General features: G+C 46.3%; 1 protein-coding gene across 4 annotated transcripts in view; it reads left to right on the top strand.

Moving 5' to 3' along the window:
* The window catches only part of zeb1b (zinc finger E-box binding homeobox 1b), a 45522-nt gene extending 24757 nt beyond the window's left edge, over positions 1-20765 (top strand). For all 4 annotated transcript variants that reach the window (XM_041967949.1, XM_041967946.1, XM_041967950.1 and 1 more), the window contains exons 2-8: positions 3713-3871; positions 12001-12162; positions 13433-13635; positions 13870-13975; positions 14374-16061; positions 17770-17950; positions 18473-20765. In XM_041967949.1, the coding sequence (XP_041823883.1) occupies positions 12063-12162; positions 13433-13635; positions 13870-13975; positions 14374-16061; positions 17770-17950; positions 18473-19074 (2880 nt within the window). In that variant the 5' untranslated portion in view covers positions 3713-3871; positions 12001-12062 and the 3' untranslated portion in view covers positions 19075-20765. The remainder of the gene's footprint in view (positions 1-3712; positions 3872-12000; positions 12163-13432; positions 13636-13869; positions 13976-14373; positions 16062-17769; positions 17951-18472) is intronic.
* The last annotated feature ends 375 nt before the right edge of the window (positions 20766-21140 follow it).

A 21140-nucleotide genomic window follows, 5' to 3' on the forward strand; every position in this document is an offset into this window, starting at 1 on the left:
TTTTGCTTTCAGCACTTGAGCTGACCTTCCTGACTCTGTGGGAGGAAGGCCCATGTTTTAACAAAACCAGCAGCGTTTACCTCAGCACTGAAAGTGGCGCCTCACCTTGAGACGGCATACTTGAGGTTTTGAATGGCACGGCTTTGTTTTACTTTGGTTTGGAGTTGGGTTTTCTATAGTGGTTGACTTCCCTGAGAAAATGGCATTGCAGAGCCACAAGGGCAGACTCAGTGACGGCAGACTCGGTCCTCCTGGAGGATGCCTGTGGTAGTTTCACCGCTGTCTGCCTGGCCCTGAGCTCAGGATGAGATAAGTGGCGTACCTCAATGGAGGGAGCGTGTACCAAGGCTAAATACAGAGCCAGAGGAGAGGCAGAAGGGCAAAAAGAGAGTCCTGCTACTTGTGATGAGTCAATGTCTAATGACAGGCGGGGCCCACCATGTGTCAGCCAGCTAACTGAAATTAGCAGGAAGAGAGCGCAGCCTTTGATCTGTCTCTTTAAGAGCCAAACTCAGAGAAAACAGTTTTGGTTGGACATTCCAGACATTCCTCCTAGACATTCTCGTATGGGAATGTTGGCTCCAACATAACAGGTACAGGTTTTAGGTTTCTTACGATGTTCTCATGTGTAATGAATCAAAGTAAAGGCTCATTGCAGCCGCTAATATGTTTGTTCAGTGCATCCAAATCTAAACCTCACTTACTGAGACATCCACTCACACCTCAAGAGCCTTAGAGCACACAGATAGTCCACTCCCAGTCAGGCTGGAATATTACCATCCCTGTCTGGCATGTCTCAGTGGGAAATCACTGATTTTTACATTCCTTAAATGATTCATCAGGATCACTGTGTCAGACCAGCATTACACAAGGTGATGCCTCTGGGAGTAGTGCTGGACCTGTTTTGGGATCAGCCCTGCCAGGCTGTAATGGATACAGTCTGGCAGGTGCGGGAGTCCTGGAGGCCTATTTAGGAGCAGCTGACGTGGACGGCCTGCCACTGTCTTTCAAAAGACCAGGACAGAGGAACGCTGAAGGCGGAGGCATCCGCAGCGTGCAGGTTAGATTGAAGGTGAAAACCATGTTGACCAGTGTGTGAGCATGTGTGTGTGTGGACTGCGCTGTGCTATTTTCTCAGGTGTTCAACACATCCCAACCGATGTAGAAAAGCAAACTTTCAGAGCAGAAGCTCTCCACTTCCTCCACCTACCAGCGCTCTATCTGTCGAATGCGTAGGCGTCGTCCTCCTGTTGTGTGCTAGCATGCTAACGCTAATGAGGCCAGCTGTCCAAACGCTCAGCGGCTCGGCCAGAAGGGACTGCAGCCTTTGTTGATGCTAGGTGTTACATCTCCCGCTGGAACACACACTTTGTTTCAACACCACCAAACATTTGGCACAGGAAGCCCCCCCCCCCCCCCCCCCCCCATCACACACCCACCACCCCTTCACCCCCGTCTGCAGCTCCCACTTTTATTGTCCGTGCACCGACTCCCGTCTGCACACAGCATTGATTTTTCTCCACAACTTTATAGTTGATCATTTTCTCCTGACACTGCTGGTGGAGAGTGTTGCCTTTGTGTTTGCTGACCTCAGCTCCACACCTGAGTGGCTGTGGCCCTAAAACAGCCACTCAGACTCATCCTAAAGCAGTGTCTGTTTCACAGTAAAGTGTTGCTCCCTGTTTGGGCTGCAGGACAGACCGGGCTTCACATAGCGGAAAGATAGAAGGGCTTAATCACTAAATGCTCGCCTGACTTAACGTTTAGGAACTAAAATATAGAGTAATGTCCGTCCAGGAGATGTGCATCACCAGATGAGTCTGAACGGATGTTTGGAAATGATGGAGCAGAGTGAAAGAGAGTAAAGATGAACTCTGATTGGATGGCACAGCTGCAGCACAGCAGGAATGACCCCTCCCAGCCATTCAACAAAAAAACTCAGCTTCTCCCTTCCTCCTTTGCCACCTTTCATCCTTCCCGCCCCCACACCTCCTTCCTCCTGCCTCAGCCCCTCCATCAGCCTGAACCTGCACGTCTGCTGAGTCTCTGTGAATTCTGACGGTTGTAATGACCCGCTCGGAGCTGGGAGACCGAAACAATTCTCATTGATTGAAACAGAAGCTCACAATCCTGCCAGATACGCCTCCTCCTGCAGAAATATAGAAAAAACACTTGCAGCCACTTCAGAAAGAGCTTGGCGAGTAGGTGGAGAGAGTAAAAAAAAGATGTTAAGGTGCTTTGTACTGGCAGTGCATATGCAGTGCAGGTGGTGTGTTTGTGTGTGTCCTCTGCTGACTGGGCTGCTCTCACTGGGAATTGATTTGGCCTCTGAGAGGATCTGTAGCTCTGCTGGAGGAGTGTGTGTGTGTGTGTGGGGAATAGTGAGACACTGGAAATGAAAAGACGATACATCCCTGTAATAACTCACACTCATACGCCGTAGCTGCATCACCGTGAACAACTAGAGTGGGCGCTTGGATCGGGCATTGGGGTGGGTTCTGGCCCTACGATGGTCCAGGGTGGCCCGGTCCTCCTGGGGCCTCTGCCAGTAGCATGGGTGGTTATCAGGCTCGTGGGGACATGGGTACAGCGCTCTGCTTGGCTCTAGCCAGCTAGGTGGCCTTCGTTCCTGGCCCTTTGGGGCCTCTGGCTGGCGCCTTCCTCTGTCGTCCCTGTGGTGGGCTGATTTGGTCCATCCTACCTGCATGCTTATATAAGGCAGCAAACCTCTCAAATTTATTAACAGCTGGATTTTTGAACACCTGTAACATCATTTCTTGAGATGATCATGTACATTAATGATTATTAAACTAGATATTTTTGGTAGCACAAAACTGTGAACTGTATGAACAATATGCATCATATTCTTTTCTGATGGGCACAGACTGAAATACTAGTAGGTTCCGCCTCAGTAGGATGTTTCCACGGTTTTGGGACCTCGGAGCCGGTGGAGGAGGTGCAGTTAGATTTGCTGGGACCCTCAACAATGTGCATGCGCAGCACCAGTGTTGTTGTTTCGGTTTAATATCAGTAGTCGTGTTTATGTTTTGCATCTTATAGGTGGTCTCGATGATTGTCGGGTTTGTTTTCTTACGAAAGCTGGTGTTACTGTTTGGTTGTACAGTTGTTGCCTTTTGTATCGCTGTCTTTTTTTTTTCCAAGCTTCCCTTTTCCCACCGTGTCCAACATTACAATATCCACTCAAACAAGAACAAGTATCAAGGAGAGCCTTATAAGCTCCATTATGTTCCCCTTGTCAAAGCAAATTTATTCAGTGCAACAAGGCCGGATGGCTTTTTGATCTTTTTGCTGTCATGATGCCGGACAAGACACATTTTTTTAAAAAGAAGGAAACATCAGCTCCTCTCTCACTTTACCAACCTCCCTCCTCGTGGAGGTCGTTTTAAGTTTCATCCAATCTGTTTAAGTTGGCCTGTGCTTTGTTTTAATTGCTGTTTCCAGCCAACCCCCCCCCCCCCCCTCCTCTTCCTCCATATGCAGTCCCTTTAATAGTTTTGACATTTAAATGATATAGCACATATATTTAACCCTGCCAGCTCAAAGCCTTTCACACTCAGCTCTCGTAATTAAGGAGCACACACACACTGTGCACCTTTTATCATCTTTATAAGGTGGCAGCATCTTCACTCTGCTTCAAAGACTAATTAAATAAAAACGCTTCATCGTAACCTCCTGTCTTCTTCTGCTGCAGTGACAAACTACAACAATGTGGTGGAGGCGGGCTCAGACTCAGACGACGAGGACAAGCTGCACATCGTGGAGGAGGACAGCAGCCTGGTGGACGGCGCCGACTGCGACAGCACGCTGCCGGACGACGAGCATCACCCCACCGTGCACAGCTGGGATCCAGGTGAGACTACCCTCTGCTGATTTCTGCTGCAGAACAAGAAGGTGAAAGCTTTCTGCAGAAACATCGGTGTGACCCGGCAGTCTGTGTCTCATTGTGAAACAGAGCGTCAGGAAACTGGTACTACACACAGAGGCTTTCTAACTAAAGCAGGAAGCGCAACATTAAACACAGACAATGCCAACACAGGGAGAGACCTTCAAGTACACAAAACAGCCTCTCACTAAAGTGCCAGTGGGGAGCCTTACAGCACTGGTAGGCATTCCATCAGGGGCTGCGTGAACTCCTTTTTACCTCAAACTGCCTGGAAGTGACATCAGAGGTGGCTCGCCGCCACAGGAAGGCTGATGTCACGACCCTCTCCTGTCTCCAAAACAACCACAGGTGCTGAAGGATGTTGGTGTTTCAACCTGGACCCAAGGCCTCTCTGATGTGTGAGGTCAGCTGGGAGGTTTCTGCTTGTGTGTGTGCAACAGTAACACACACAACCTCATCACATATTCAGCAACAAGCACTTTTATTCCAGGCTGTTGCAACTTCCACATTTTGGCTGGATTTTTCAAAGTGACAGATGTGTTGTGTGTGTGTGTGTGTGTGTGTGTGTGTGGAGGGTGTGGATATTTAGAAGACATAAAATGTCCAGTGTCATATCAGTTTTGTTTTAGGGAGGGATTTTTTAAATTCCTCTCATATGAGTTTCCTTCAGTTTCAACTTTATAGTTTCAGCTGAACGTGCACACGTAAACAGTGCATACATGTCTGTGTGTGTGTGCACAGCTGACACCTTGTGCACACACACAGTTGGAGACTGTTTAACTGTTACCTTCACACACATCTCATCATGCAGCATCGCAGCCGTCACTGTGGATGGTCCTGATGAAAACCTTTAAACAAACACGTCTCAGGCTTTCATCCTCCTCTCTGATGGTTTCACTCCCCAGAAACAAGTCTGTGGCGTGGCCTTGAAAAGCTACCACCACCCACTAATCTTCAGCTCAAATTAAAGCCCTGACACCCCTTCTCATGAGACTTTGGTCACTAAACTAAAGGCTGTTTTTCATGACTTTTCCTTTACTTTCCAACCTCATGTCCTTCTCTGTTTTTGACCGTCCCTCTCAGCTCCTCGCTGCTTGCTGTCACTCCTCCGCTCCTGTATGGTGAGTAGCTCTGTGTTGTGGCAGAAAACTGCAGCATGCTGTGCTCTGAGAACTCCAGGAGAGGAGGATGTAGAGGAAGATCTGGTCCTGTACATGTACTGTTACAGCACAGAGAACAGGCAGTGGGGCTGCGAGGTAAGGTGAGAAAAAGAGTTTAGATGGACTGTACTTTTATAGCACTTTTCTAGTCCTGCTGACCACTCAAAGCGCTTTTACGCTGCGTCACATTCACCCAATCACACGTCTGTTGTTACATACGAAGGGCTTTGTACCATCACTCGCATTCATACCTCGATAAACACATCGGGAGGCAACGTGGTGTTCAGAGTATTTACTGAGGACACTTCGCCATGTAGTCAGTGGAAGCCTGGAATCGAACCATCAAACTATTCAGACGCCTCTAGTTTAGATGAAAGCTGAGTGTGTATGATGGGATAGAGGAGTAGTATCACCCCAAAAACGTTGGATGCTGTGAAAATGTTAATAAAAAAAAGAATGCAATGTTTTACAAATCTCACCAAAACACAATTTATTTACAAATAGAGCATAAACAACATCTCCGACGATTAAACCAGCATTTCACCATTTAATAGAAAATTTGAACCGATAGTGAATCTAATGCAGCAACACATGTGTGAAAAGTAGTTCCAGGGTGATGTTCAACACGGTGTAAAAAGTAGTTCCAGGGTGATGTTCAACACGGCGTAAAAAGTATTTCCAGGGTGATGTTCAGCATGGTATAAAAAGTAGTTCCAGGGTGATGTTCAACACGGTGTAAAAAGTAGTTCCAGGGTAAATGTTCAGCACGGTGTAAAAAGTAGTTCCAGGGTGATGTTCGGCGTAAAAAGTAGTTCCAGGGTGATGTTCAGCATGGTATAAGAAATAGTTCCAGGGTGATGTTCAACACGGTGTAAAGAGTAGTTCCAGGGTGATGTTCAGCACGGTGTAAAAAGTATTTCCAGGGTGATGTTCAACACGGTGTAAAGAGTAGTTCCAGGGTGATGTTCAACACGGTGTAAAGAGTAGTTCCAGGGTGATGTTCAACACGGTGTAAAGAGTAGTTCCAGGGTGATGTTCTGCACGGTGTAAAAAATAGTTCCAGGGTGATGTTCAGCATGGTATAAAAAATAGTTCCAGGGTGATGTTCAACACGGTGTAAAAAGTAGTTCCAGGGTGATGTTCGGCGTAAAAAGTAGTTCCAGGGTGATGTTCAGCATGGTATAAAAAATAGTTCCAGGGTGATGTTCAACACGGTGTAAAGAGTAGTTCCAGGGTGATGTTCAGCACGGTGTAAAAAGTAGTTCCAGGGTGATGTTCAGCACGGTGTAAAAAGTAGTTCCATGGTGATGTTCAACACGGTGTAAAAAGTAGTTCCAGGGTGATGTTCAGCACGGTGTAAAAATTAGTTCCAGGGTGATGTTGGGCGTAAAAAGTATTTCCAGGATGATGTTCTGCATGGTATAAAAAGTAGTTCCAGGGTGATGTTCAACACGGTGTAAAAAGTAGTTCCAGGGTGATGTTCAGCACGGTGTAAAAAGTAGTTCCATGGTGATGTTCAACACGGTGTAAAAAGTAGTTCCAGGGTGATGTTCAGCACGGTGTAAAAAGTAGTTCCATGGTGATGTTCGGTATGGTGTAAAAAGTAGTTCCAGGGTGACGTTTAGTATGGTGTAAAAAGTAGTTCCAGGGTGATGTTCAGCATGGTGTAAAAAGTAGTTCCAGGGTGATGTTCGGCACGGTGTAAAAAGTAGTTCCAGGGTGATGTTCGGCACAGTGTCAAAAGAACTTCCAGAGTGATGTTCAGCACGGTGTAAAAAGTATTTCCAGGGTGATGTTCGGTGTAAAAAGTAGTTCCAGGGTAACGTTCAGCACGGTGTGAAAAGTAGTTCTAGGGTGATGTTCAGCATGGTGTAAAAAGTAGTTCTAGGGTGATGTTCGGTGTAAAAAGTAGTTCCAGGGTGACGTTTAGTATGGTGTAAAAAGTAGTTCCAGGGTGATGTTCGGCACGGTGTAAAAAGTAGTTCTAGGGTGATGTTCGGTGTAAAAAGTAGTTCCAGGGTGATGTTTGGTGTAAAAAGTAGTTCCAGGGTGATGTTCTGCACGGTGTAAAAAGTAGTTCCAGGATGATGTTCGGTGTAAAAAGTAGTTCCAGGGTGATGTTCGGCACGGTGTAAAAAGTAGTTCCAGGGTGATGTTCGGCACAGTGTAAAAAGTAGTTCCAGGATGATTTCGGTGTAAAAAGTAGTTCCAGGGTGATGTTCGGCACGGTGTAAAAAGTAGTTCAAAGTCAAAGTCACTTTTTTTGTCAATTCTGCTTTTCACTCAGACCCAAGGTGCAGACAATAAACATTTAACATACATCTTTTAAGTAAAAGAAAAGGTCTCTGCTTTGCTATACTATATATAAGAAACTATATTATGCTATATAAAAGGAATAAAAACAACAACATATAAATAATGAAAAAGGCACAAGTAGCAGCAACATATTGGGTAAAGAAAACCAGATAGTGCAAAATGAATACAGTAGTGCAAATGGCATGGCAGTTGTGCAGGTTTAGCTTATATACTGGGGTTTAGCTTATATACTGGGAGTTAAGTGTCCATGAACAGTTCAGAGTTGGTGGGAGGCAGGTTCAGAGTCTGGAGGTTTTGTGGGCAGGGCAGGGAGAGAGTTTAGCATCCTGACAGCCTGGTGGAAGGCTGGGTTCTAGGGTGATGTTCGGCACGGTGTAAAAAGTAGTTCCAGGGTGATGTTCGGCATGGTGTAAAAAGTAGTTCTAGGGTGATGTTTGGTGTAAAAAGTAGTTCCAGGGTGATGTTCGGCATGGTGTAAAAAGTAGTTCTAGGGTGATGTTTGGTGTAAAAAGTAGTTCCAGGGTGATGTTCTGCATGGTGTAGCATCTCTTCTTCTAACATATCTGGAAACATCTGGGAAGTGAGGAGACCAGTTTCTGGAGTTTTAGGAGAGGAATGTTGTCCCATTCTGGTCTGATGCAGGATTCTAGCTGCTCTACAGTCCTGGACCCTGGTTGCTGGATTTTTGCTTCCATGATGCTCCAGATGTTGTGTACAGGTGAAAAGTCTGGACTGCAGGCAGGCCAGTTCAGCAGCCGGACTCTTCTCCTGTGAAGCCATGCTGCTGTGATGGATGCAGGATGTGGTTCAGCATCGTCTTGGTCCAGAGAAAATGGCGCTGGTTCTGGATCCTGTTCACATCTGGCTTCTTCTCTGCATGATGGAGCTTTAACCTGCATTCATGGGTTTCAGGGTGAACTGTGTTCACAGACAGTGGTTTCTGGAAGTCTTCCTGAGTCCATGCAGTGGTTTCCAGTAGAGGATCAGGTCTAGTTTTAAAGCGGCGCTTTCTGAGGACCCTAAGACCACCAGCATCCAGTTTAGGTCTTCAGCCTTGTCTAGTGCACACAGAGATTCCTTCTGATTCTCTGAATCTTTTAATGAAATTAAAAATTGTAGATCTTGGGATCTTTAGGATATTTTAGGTTGAGAAACTTTTTTCTTAAAATGTTCTAGTTTGTGTCAGATTGGTGAAGCTCTGTCCATCTTTCCATCTGAGAGACTATTCCTCTCTGAAATGCTCCTTTTATCCCCAGTCAGAAACTGACCTGTTGCCTTCCAGTTAACCTCCAGGTCTTCCTGATTTGTACCAATTACTTTTCAGCCTTTTCAGCCCCTGTTCCAACTTTTTACAGATCAAATTAAAAATCAGCTTTTTTTCCATTTTCCATGAAGTGATGAAATACTGCATTCTGCTTTTATTTACATTACAGTCCATTTTTGTTGAGGTTGTGTGTATATATAAATAGTTTTTTCAGTGTTAGTGTGGTTTCCAGGGAAGTTTGGAGGTCTTGTGTCCATTTTGGAGCCTTTGCACAGCTCTGAGGACACACAGGAAATCTGACTTTCCTGGTTGTTGTGCTATAATGATAGAAATGAGCCACCCCTCTGCACCGGAAAGGACGACTCTCCAGAGATGTGGGAGATTATCCAGTGGAGACACAATTGTTTTATAATGCAAAGACACAGATAAGCACATCATCCCAGACTTGGAAAAACCCCACATTTCTTCTCCTGTTTCCCACCTTCTGGATTCAGATTAACAACATCTTTTCTGACAGTTGTGTAACATTTGATATTTTTTCCCAGAACTTGACCTTTGATATGCATCTCCCTTGCAAGATACAATCTATGAACTGGTGTGGATGCACGACCACGGGAAGCAGTGAGGTCAAAGGTTGTCCAGGGCAGGAAATGCATCATGGGACGCTGCTGTATCGTGTTGCAGAGATGTTGGCAGAGAAGGATGAGAAAGAGAAGAGGAAAGAGTGGGTGGTCTGGTGTATTTGTTGTAATATGCACTGTAGTTGCAGTAAATAAAGATCTGAGGCACAGCAGAAACGTCCTGGCGCTTGTTGGACTGATTCTCTGCGTGTGCAGCGGTGTGTTCGCTTCCCTGCGTCAGCACATAAACGCCCTGTGTGATGTTTCATGTCTGGGGGAGCAGCCTGATAACACGGAGCCACCTCAGCAGATGCTGTGAAACCTCCCGGCTCCTCTCAGGACTAAAAACGAGACAAACACACGGAGCGAAAACAACAGCTTGTCATACATTTATACCACACTCCCAACCGGGACTGCACCACACACACTCAACATGCAGTCGCCTCGAAGTGCGACTGTGTGTGAAAAGGCAGCCTGATCAGCACTTCCTCACAACAAGCTCATATACAGTGCTGTGGAAAAGTATAAGCCCCCTTAAAGCAATCCCACCACTCATTTCCCAGGAGTAGGCGGCCAAAATTACTTCAAGAGTTCATTGAGGACTCATCCAGAAGGTCAGAAAAGAACCAGAAACAACACCTAAAGCACTGCAGGCCTCACTTGTCTCAGTTAATCTTTCTGATGGTCTTCAAGACAAAAGTGGAACTTTCTGGAAACTGTGCGTCCTGTTACATCTGACATAAGACTAACAAAGAGCATCATACCAACAGCCAAGCATGGTGGTGGTAGTGTGATGGTGTGGGGCTGCTTTGCCGCTGCACAACCCGGATAATGTGTTGTAATGGATGAAACCATGATCTCTGCCTCTACACAGAAAGTCCTGAAGGAGAATGTCCCGCTATCAGTTCCTGACATTAACCCTTTGAACCCAGAACCTGTTTCACACGTCGGCTTTAAAATGGCATGTCCATGAGGAAATGATTATATAACCACGTCAACCTTATGAATCATAGTCACAGTAAAACCAACACTTATGAGATTTGCTGTGATGCATGTTGTGGGAAGTCCTGAACAATACTCTTCATTTATTCTGTTTTTATAATGAATAATATTAATCTAGGATTTTAGTTATCTGTTTATTTAGAAAGATTTTATTTCATTTCTAATATTTAGACACTTTAGATTTAGGCTACAGAGATTGACTGGTAGCCAAATGTCGGGTGGCGTGACTGGAGGCTAAATATAATTTTTGATGCCGTTTTGTAGTAAATTTTTATTTATTGTTAAGTTCGTCTGGGATTATCATTTCATTTTTTTTTCAGAAAATAAATTGAATATGTTTTTACGTTTGAAAGTACCACTCAAACTCTCAGCTCTAAACCTGCATCAGATCGTTCTCCAAAGGCTAACTGATAAAGTGAAGCGGTGAAACAAAATTAGAGGTTTTAGTTCAGGAGAGGTCTCCAAAAATAGCCAGTTTGACACCTCGGGTTTTAAACTATTAAGCTCAAGCGCACTTTGGATGTACAGCAGGACTAAGGTCCCAAGCACACCACAAGTTCACTACAGAATAAAGGTCACGTCAGACTTAAACCCAATCAAGCTGCAGCTGAATGAGCTTTAACAGGCTGAAAAACTCTCCAATGTGGCTAAATTAAAACAACTCAGCAAAGCGTGGACCAACACTCCTCCACAGCGAAGTGAAAGACTCCTTTTAAAGTTATTAATACTGCTGAACTACAGTCACAGCCCAGAGTGAAACAGCTGGTCGGTGGTTTAGGAAGCTGTTACTTTTTCACACAGAGGCAAGTTGCTTTGGATAAATTAAATAATAATTTAATGCCATCCACACTTTAATATGTGGAGATATGAAAGGCTGTTTTTAAACCTGTGCAGGTAATGATTTTCTCATCTAACTTTAGAAAACAAACGTTTCCCAGAATATTGCAGAATGTGGGGAATATGTCTCAGGATGCTGCTGAGGTCATGGGAGAGGAGCCGTGTGAGACGTGGGGTTAGCAGGATCTAATGTGGAATGAGAATCCCATGATCCGACTTTCTCAGCACCTGCTGCCTCACACACACACACACACACACATGTTGACCAAGAAGACAGCCTCTTTGTCTGGCTGCTCTCTCAGGCTCGGAGCAGGGTGGAGGTTTCTTCCAGCACTCTTTAATAACCATGGCAACAAATGACTGTAGCAGCATTGTTTGGTGGCTTTGTTAAGGTGCACCAGAGGAAGCAGGACTGAAGCTGTGTGAAAGAGCGCTGGTATTTACTCGGCTTCACCTGCTCCCGTCTCTAAGGAGAACGCAGCTGACCCCGTCCATCAACACAAGAAATTCACAAAACCCAACCCGCTCATCAGAGCTTGGATCGGTCCACGAAACATCTGGACAGCGATCACCACCACACAGCATAGTGTAATCACAGCGTGAAGGCTGAGCCCCTCCACGGAGCAGCGTGTATGTGGATTTTCATCCAAGCAACACAACAGGACAGGATTCATCACCTAATTATCAGCTCCAGTGTCCTTCCTAACACCGAGAGCAGAGCCGTGACGCTCGCCTCGGCCTCAGATGCGAATGAGTTTTTCATCCAGTCGTAAATATCATGTGTTTTTCTTTTTTCCCGTGATTCTGCATGTTACGTCATGCCGCTCACCGAGACGATCAGATTATGTCATGTTCAAACATTACTGTGTCGTGTTGTAATCGGTTCCCCTCTTTCAGTGAAGGAAGACTGCACTTCGGATGCTGAGGATGACTTGAGCACAGACGCCCTGGTGGAGGAGATGCTCCAGCAAGGAGACACAGCCGTCATCTACCCAGAGGCCCCAGACGATGACCCTCAGCGGCAGGACACCCCCGACACCAGCATCCATGACGAGAACGGTACGGGACGCCACTGCAAATCACACATTTGCCACCTGAGAGCTCGCAATCACTGAGCTGTTACAGCAGCTATGCACCCCCCCCCCCCCCCCCCCCCCCGGGATGGCCGTACCTGCTCCCTGTCTCACCTCAGCTGTTAACTCCACCCCATTAGCAGCACTCTCAGACATCATTACACTCTGCTGTTTGTTAAGTGCAGCACGTTGAGGGTTTTATGGCTCCAGGGCTTTTGGCTTTTACCTGCTTCCACTGAGGGAAAAACCAAAGGGAGGGAGGAGGAGGAAGCAGGGGGGTGGGGGCAGAGGAACAGCAACACCTGAGTAAATCTGTCACGTCTGTGTGAGCTCTGACTCACGTCTACCTGAGCCATAATATGTGTGTGTTCCCATCCAAAACCCTCACCTGGCCCACAGAGGAACTTAATACATCACCTGTTAACAGGGTAATGCTTTACCTGTGTGGGAGCCCGACCAGTGAGACCCTCTGTTCACCAGCTGAGCTCCAGGTGAGCAGCCTCAGCATGCTGCTAATGTAAGTCCCAACCTGGGGTCTCCAACCCCCATATAGAGTCTGAAAATGCTGTTTATGGAAACAGGTCCAACATGGGCTCATTAAAATCTGCTATAATATTTAAAAAAAAAAATATGTTCACTTCCTCACACCTTGTACATCCAGTCCGTTGTCATCTGTGAGGCCTGGTCAGACTGATAACTACACTAGTGGACTAGGTTTTCTTAGGACCCTGGATTTTTCCTGCACCCTGAAACATGCCTCAGAAAAGTCAAAGTAAAAAGTTCAGCTGGACAAAAAGATGGGGAGATGGATTTAAATACAAATGTGTCAGGAAAAGCTGGAAAGTAGTGAATCTAAAGAGTCATAATGTTCAGACTTTTTTATTTGTTAGTTGTGGTTCTTTGTTGATTTACAGATTTGATTGAAATGTTAAACAAAAGCTTTATTTTTAAATAAATACAAACAAACCATTTATAAATGCCAAGTTGGAGTTAAAATAGAAGTTCTGAGTGACACTGAGCTGTAAGAACCAGTTCTTTTAAGGGAGCCAAGCCAAAGAGCTGAATCTTTAAAAAGAGCTGGTTGGGAACTCCTAAAACAATAAGAAGCTGAATTATTGGCTTTGTGTCAGGATGAAGTTCAGAAACTGCTGCAGCTGTTACCTGGCTGCTGTTTACCTGGGGGGCGGGGCTGATGGCAGGTCATGTAGAACAGTGTTGAACTTTCCTCGTCATTGCTCTCTCTTTTCTTACACCAGGAACCCCTGATTCGTTCTCGCAGCTGCTCACCTGTCCCCACTGTTCACGGGGCTACAAGCGCTACAGCTCCCTGAAGGAGCACATCAAGTACCGGCACGAGAAGACCGAAGACAGCTTCAGCTGCCCAGAGTGCAGCTACAGCTTCGCATACCGCGCTCAGCTGGAGAGGCACATGACGGTCCACAGGAACGGACGGGACCAGGTAACGCCGCTGCTCCGTCTCGTCCACTTCCAGATGGGAAGCTTGTTTCTGGAAGGAATTAAGACCATAACTCAGAGCTGCTTCTCCAGCAAATGGCACAAATAAACATGAACTTTTGCTCATGATTGATTAATGACATTGTGAAATGTGACATGAAATAGCAGTATAAAGGTTGTGTTTACGTTGTGTATCTCACTGAGCGACCCTTCACCCCTCCTCCCTCCCATCTGACAGAGGCACATCACACAGACGGGAGGCAATCGGAAATTCAAGTGCACTGAATGTGGCAAAGCATTTAAATACAAGCACCACCTGAAGGAGCACCTACGCATTCACAGTGGTGAGTGGACGGCCTGTCGCCATGACGGCGTGTTGTTGTGTGTTTATGTCCGGTGTTCACATCTCTGTTGGCCAGACATTTGAGTCTCTACAGAACCAATATTTCTGTTTTATTTCTGTTGATTTCTGTGTATTTATCCATCCTTGTGTTTCTCCTCCTTAATGTACCATAAGTGTGTTTTTTTGCTTTATGGGACAGCAATTAGAGAAGGGCTTTTCCCAGCGGTGCCATTACTTCAGCGTTTAAGCATCATTGAAATGCATTAGAGCCTTTTCCTGTCGTGGTGCTCATAGCCTAGCCTGCTCATTTAGCTTCATTCACTAATGGAAATCTGTTTCTCCCTGCCCCCCCTCCGCCTCTTTCTTTCTCTCTGTTGCACATTTTGTGGTTTGATTCAGGAGAGAAACCCTACGAGTGCTCCAACTGCAAGAAGCGCTTCTCCCACTCAGGCTCATACAGCTCCCACATCAGCAGTAAGAAGTGCATCAGTGTGATCTCAGTTAACGGCAGGCAGCGCTTGGGGAGCGCAAAGAACCAGAGCCAGGGTCCGCCGGTGCTGCCCACGTCCCCCTCCGTCCTCTGCAGCCAGATCAGGGAGAAGCTGGAGCACAAGCCCCTGCAGGAGCAGCTGCCCCTCAACCAGATCAAGACCGAGCCGATGGACTATGAATACAAGCCAACAGTGTTAACGGCGCCCAGCTTGGCTGCCATGAACGGCGGGGTCTTCAGCGGAGGCGCCACGGCGCCTCTGCAGGGCACGGTGCAGGCGGTGGTCCTCCCCACTGTTGGGCTGGTGTCGCCCATCAGCATCAACCTAGCGGATCTGCAGAATGCTCTCAAAGTGGCTGTGGATGGTAATGTCATCCGGCAGGTGCTGGAGAACAGTGCCAAAGGCCCGGTGAACTCGGGGTTAACCACTGGAACACTCCACCCCCCCCAGCAGCAACTCATCTCAGCCATTAGCCTGCCGATTGTGGGTCAAGATGGAAACGCCAAAATCATCATTAACTACAGCCTGGACCCCAACCAGGGCCAGCTCACAGCCCAGAACCTAAAGAAGGAGCCGGGGATACCAGCTCACTCTGCTGACACCTTCAAGTTTCAGAAGATCCCTGAGGATCTCACCGTTAGAGGCCACCGGCCCCCCGAGGCTGCAGAAACAGAGGAAAAGACCACTAAAAGCTGTCTCCTGTGTGACAACTGTCCTGGTGGGCTGGAGGCTCTCCACGCCCTCAAACACTGCAAGAAGGAAGGTCTGTGGCTGAATGGAGCAGGCCTAGAGAAGTCTGAGTCTGCTGTTGCCAGCTTGCTGTCAGAGGGGGGGCTCTGCAACCAGCCCAAGAACCTCTTGTCCCTGCTCAAGGCCTTCTTCGCCTTAAATGCAGAACCCAGCAAGGACGAGCTGGCCACGATCTCTGACTCAGTCAATCTGCCGGTCCAGGTGGTAAAGAAGTGGTTTGACAAAATGCAGGAGGGTCAGATATCCCTGGGGGCCCCAACACCTCCCTCAGAGGAGGAGGACACCTGTGAAGCCCCCCCTGTGGTGTCGCTGGTCCCAGGAAAGGACATGACCACTATAGATCCTTCTTTGAGTCAGGACAGCCCTACAGAAGCCACTCCAGCAGAAGTCAATGGCGCTCACAGCTCCCCGGCATCCCCCTCACCACTCAACCTGACAGCAGGTAGCCCCGCCCAAGCCGACACCCCCCAGAGTACTGAGGGACCCCTGGACTTGTCGCTGCCAAAGCCCGCCAGAGACGAAGTGGAGAGAGTGACGCCTAAAGTCTGCGTTTACCCCTCCGCTTCCTCTGGCCGCACCAATGAGGAAGAACCCCTGAACTTAACTTGCACAAAAAAAGACGCGTCACCACTCTTGGCCGTGGGAGGCGATCCCATCACACTGTACGCCAGCCAGCCAAGTGCCAAACCCCTCGACATCGTAACCACAATGCAGTGCCTCCGAGCGCTGGCCACCAAAAACAAACAGACTATCCTGATCCCCCAGCTGGCCTACACCTACACCACTACAGCCAACAGCCCTGCAGGGACCGACACGCCCGAAACCATCCACCTCAATGGAGTCAAGGTGTGCATGCAGTTCTGCTTACACCTGTGTGTGTGTGTGTGTGTGTGTGTTTGTCAGCAGAGGACTTAAAGCTGCCCTTTGCTGCACACACCTCATTGATCTGTTTGGATCTGTTTAAACGCAGCTCCTCATTGATTTACTGTTGTTCTAGTTTACCTCTGAGTTAAAAGGACTAGCAGAGATCCTCCTGGTAAAAAGAGCCCGGCTGAGCACGTTAACCCATTCATTAATTATTACAGACAATTATTTTATCATGTGTTCACACATTTTATCAAAGTAATGAAAGCAAAAACACGTTCCTGACGTTCCCTTCTGAAGATAAAGTAAAGAACTTAAGATTAGCTGCATATCTGAACAGGTCATTATCTTTGTGTGTGTGTGTGTGTGTGTGTGTGTGTCCTACCTTTATAGAAGGAACAAGTCCTGGCCTTCCAAGAAGGTCAAGGTGACGTTAATTAACAGCTGACAGCCCCTAAAACCGCAGAAACACTGATACCTGATGGCTGAGAGCTGCTGTGTAAAAGGAATAACAGCAGCAGGAAAAGTGGCTCATTTGTTTAACTAAAAGTTACTCAGCTTTTATGCACATAGAAAAAAAAAGTGCAATACATTGCTTTTGAATTAATTAATGCATTTCGCATACAGCGATCTGATAAATCACAATTTAAAAATTTTAGGCGCTGACCAGAACTACATTGAACCCTTTAAAGTTCACACTAAAGAAGAAACTAAAATCTCTTTTTTTTTCTTTTCCATTGTAAGAATCAATGTTTTTAACAGATGCTTTAGATGAAAGTTCACTACATAGGAACAACTGTTAAATGGTCAAAATTAGAAATAGTAATGGGATAGTAAACACTTACTTTGGGTATCTGATACCCACCCAAGGGACAAAGATGCTCAGGCAGATTTACTTTTACACATTTTTATAAAATGTTTGCCCTGCTGTTAATATGGAGTGCTCTTGCCCTACATGAATTTGAATTTCTTACATTAATGTTAGAGATTTACAGGAAATATTTCAGCTGCTATTAAAAAGCAGTTTAATATGTTTACAAGCCTAAAGTCCCAGAACTTTAATTCATATAGCAGCACATTTAAAATGGAGTGAGAAATTCACTGCTTTCAAATTCTTGATTTTTTTTCTTTTTTTTTTTGCTCGCAACAATGCATTTATTCATAATTAAAAGTTTTACTTGTTGCCCCATGCTAAGCTAGCAGGTTTCTCTGAGACGCACCCTAATGACGGCTGGTTCAGCATCTCTCCAGCCAGTTAAAGTCAGTGTGATGGTGACTCGTCTCATCTCCTGCCATCATCGCCTCTCTTTCTTTTCATCTCTTCCTCCAATAATGTCCTCCTGCATGTCCTCAAGCGTGGTGTTTAAATGAGCCTTGATATCCAGTTGCTATGTGACGCGGCGTCGTAAAGTGAAACTCCGGGCAGGAAAGAAAAGTTGTGAGCTCGTTTCTCAGCTTTGGGACGCTGCTGGGAACATGTATAATTAATACCAGTGTGGCAGCAAAACCAGTCAGAAGCATCCTGATGAGTTTCAGCAGAGCTGTTGATTCGCAGTCATTTCCAACTCAGGAAACAGGATGTGATTCAAAATCCCTCTTCTTAATCACCCATCTCATTTGATTCTGAAACAAAACCAAAAGCTAAACACGTTCCGACGAGCGCATTAACTCGTCTTCCTTCTTTCTTTAGGAGGAGAGGCCGGACGTGGGCTCAGACGGCATGTCGGCCATGGAGGAGCAGAACGACTCCGACTCAGGCCCCGCCAGGAAGAAGATGAAGAAGACAGACGGCGGCATGTACGCCTGCGACCTGTGTGACAAGATCTTCCAGAAGAGCAGCTCGCTGCTGAGACACAAATACGAACACACAGGTAACACACGATCAGTAAGAAATAAGAAGCTGTCTCACTTCCTCAGCGCTGGCTCGGAGAGATGAGTCAGAGTGCAGGCGAAGGGGGAATTCTGAGCTCTAGTGAGCAGAAGGGTGGACACCTCCATTCCAGCAGGTATTACTCAACACAGCAGAGGTCTGAGAGTTTCTTTCCACCAGCTCCCACCTCTGCACTGCCAGCTCCTCATGTAAAACTCCTGCATGTTGCAAGAGGCAGCTCTGGTAGTGATTTGGGTGATGATTCTGCGGCTAAGCTCAGGGTCAGCTCTCAGAGGCGCTTTAGATTCTTTTTCTTTATTACTCCGATACCTGGCGTGGAGCAGCAGTTTCCAGCTCCAAGTGACCTCATCTGAGGTGAAACTGCTGGTGTTGAAATGTTCTGCTTGGATACGCTGATGATAGATTCTTTTTTCAGCTATTACACAGCAGCGTGCGGGATTGGTTTTCCTCAGAACTTCAGCTCATCTGAAATCCCTTGTGTTTTCTCTTTCTTCGTTTTTAGGGAAGCGACCTCACGAGTGCGGCATCTGCAGCAAGGCCTTCAAACACAAACACCACCTGATTGAACACATGCGGCTCCACTCAGGGGAGAAGCCCTACCAGTGCGACAAGTGTGGGAAGCGCTTCTCGCACTCGGGCTCCTACTCCCAGCACATGAACCACCGCTACTCCTACTGCAAGAAGGAGACGCAGAGTCACCTGGGTGGGAGGGAGAGCCCTGAGGAGGACGGTGAGGCCCGGGCCGAGGCGGAGGCTCTACAGAGGCAGGACATGGCCCCATCCCTGCTGGACTTGGACGAGAGAGGGAGCAGCACCAGAGAGGACGAGGAGAGCGAAGAGGAGGAGGAGGAGGAGGAGACAGAAGGTGCGGTGGACATGGACGATATCCAGGTGGTGCAGATCGGGGACGAGGGAGGGGACGAGGAGGAGGAGATGGGGAGAGCTGCGGAGGAGGAAGCAAAAATGGAGGAGGTAGTCCAGGAGAGCAGTCAGGAAGAGGAGGAAGTCATCGCGAAGGAAGAGGAAGCAGAAGTGGAAGGAAACGCAGTCATGGAGGAGAGTAAAGAATCACTTGGGCTTCCTGAAGAGGAGCAGCAGGACTAAAATGGAGGAACCAGATTCCTCCACGGGACACCATCGGACTCCTCGTCCCCTCCTCTTCCTCACAGATGATGTCTGGTCACTCTGACACTTCACTACTGTGTAAAAAACATAAAAAAATCCAGGTGTGCCTGAAAATACTGGTGACTTTTCCACAGGAGGAGCGCTCCTCCCTATTAGAAGAATCCATTTGTAAAGAAAAAACCAAGAGGAATTTTAACAAATGAAGGATGCGCATTATACAGACTTTGGAAGCTAGAGCCGACACGTTTTAGATAATGTTTTATTACTAAAACTCCTTGGGTCCTTTCTTTTTATCAGTGTTACTAATTTTATCACTCATATTTTAACCTTTAAAGCTGTACAGTTGGGAGATATTTCTATGTTTTTATCGCCGATGAACAAAAAAAGAAGTCAGTATTTTGTTAAGTTGGAAGTACAATAAGAAGCTCCTGTGCACTACAAGTGGCTTGGTTTACCTTCAGACGGAGTTGTGTTGTCTACCCTTCAGTATTATCGACGTTCCCGCTCGCAGCTGTTCGCATCACGCTTACCTTTTGTGTCGTTCTGGTTGGATTGTGAGCCTTAAGAAGAAAAATTTTGTTTTGGTTTTTTTGTACAAGTCAGTGTTAAATAGGAATAAATATCGGCAGGTGAATCCACCAAGCAGCACCTCTGAAGACCACTAACTATCATTTCATCTCCCGTTTGTTTAATCCGAACGGGCTGGCACATACCCTCCAGTCTGCCACACACCTGCGCAGATGAAACAAGCGACGGACACTTTCTGATCCAGGAAGCTTTAAAATGTTTAGAGGTGGAAAACTGTCCGACCCCCACACCCACCCGCTCCAAGCCTTATGCAAACCAGAGAAGCATCGTATCAGAAGTGCCATTGAAGATCACTGATCAGGTATCAGATCGACCAATACGCCGGAAAACTGTTGCCTCAAGCTGGCCACCACCAATCATAGATTTTTCCAAGAGTTGCTCCTTTTTCTGATCTGGGGGACTAATAATTAGGATGCATTTTTCTAGATAACGCAGACGGATTAACCCCCACCTGCTTTTACCCGACAGTATTATGTTGCTTCCTGCTCTGCTGCAGCGTGGACTGTGTTTTCATCCGTGGCAGTATTACCCCCCTCCTGTGTAGTCATAGAGAACTTTTATATTTATGTGTTATTTTTTATATTTCTTTATGCTTATTTATTACACCATGTAGTGTACAATACTGTAGTTTGTATTAATGCGATAATATATTTTAGTATGGGAAGAAAAATAGAATGAACGGCCCACAACTCCGAGCCTGGAAGAATCCACCTCCGGCTTTCCGGAAGTATGTTTTTCTTCTGTCACCTGCATCCAGAACCAGAACCAGAACCTGTGACCTGTCATGGTGGTTTTCTTCCCCCTCCTCTCTAATACTAATCGTACGTCTAATAGCATGAGTGTGTGCTGTTTTTATTGAAGGATGATCTTTAACCACACAGACTGTCCTTGTTGCCAAGCCAAAATAATATTTCTGTATGTTCCTTTTTTTTTTGTTCATTTGTGCCAATTTGTTTTTCTTTTCCACAATTACACTTTTATAAGCCCCGCCCCCTTTAACACCCTCTTCTTTTTTTTTATAGTGATTGTTTTTGTTTTTTATGACTCCCCATCTCACAATAAAACACATCAGTTACAATTTGCTCAGTCTGTCGTCTTTAATGACATTTCAGCCACTCTGGTCAAGTAAAGATTTCATAAACATGGTTTTATTTTTATTGTTCAAGCAAATTGTTCACAAAGGATTTTAATGATGGTAAAAATTTTCTATTTCTTTTTCGTTCTGGGTGCAAACAGTATATTGGTAATTATGGACCAATAAAAACATGATATAACAGCATCTCCTCTCAAAAACTGTCAGAAAGATTAAATAAAGTTATTGATCCCAGAAGGGAAATTAAAACATCACACAGTTGCTGCAGGTTTGTCGGCTGCATCCATGATGAGAATCTCCCGTTCCACCACATCCCAAAGCTGCTCTACTGGACTGAGATCTGGTGGCTGTGGAGGCCGTTGGA

Source organism: Melanotaenia boesemani, chromosome 18 (assembly GCF_017639745.1).
Source record: "Melanotaenia boesemani isolate fMelBoe1 chromosome 18, fMelBoe1.pri, whole genome shotgun sequence".
NCBI lineage: Eukaryota > Metazoa > Chordata > Actinopteri > Atheriniformes > Melanotaeniidae > Melanotaenia > Melanotaenia boesemani.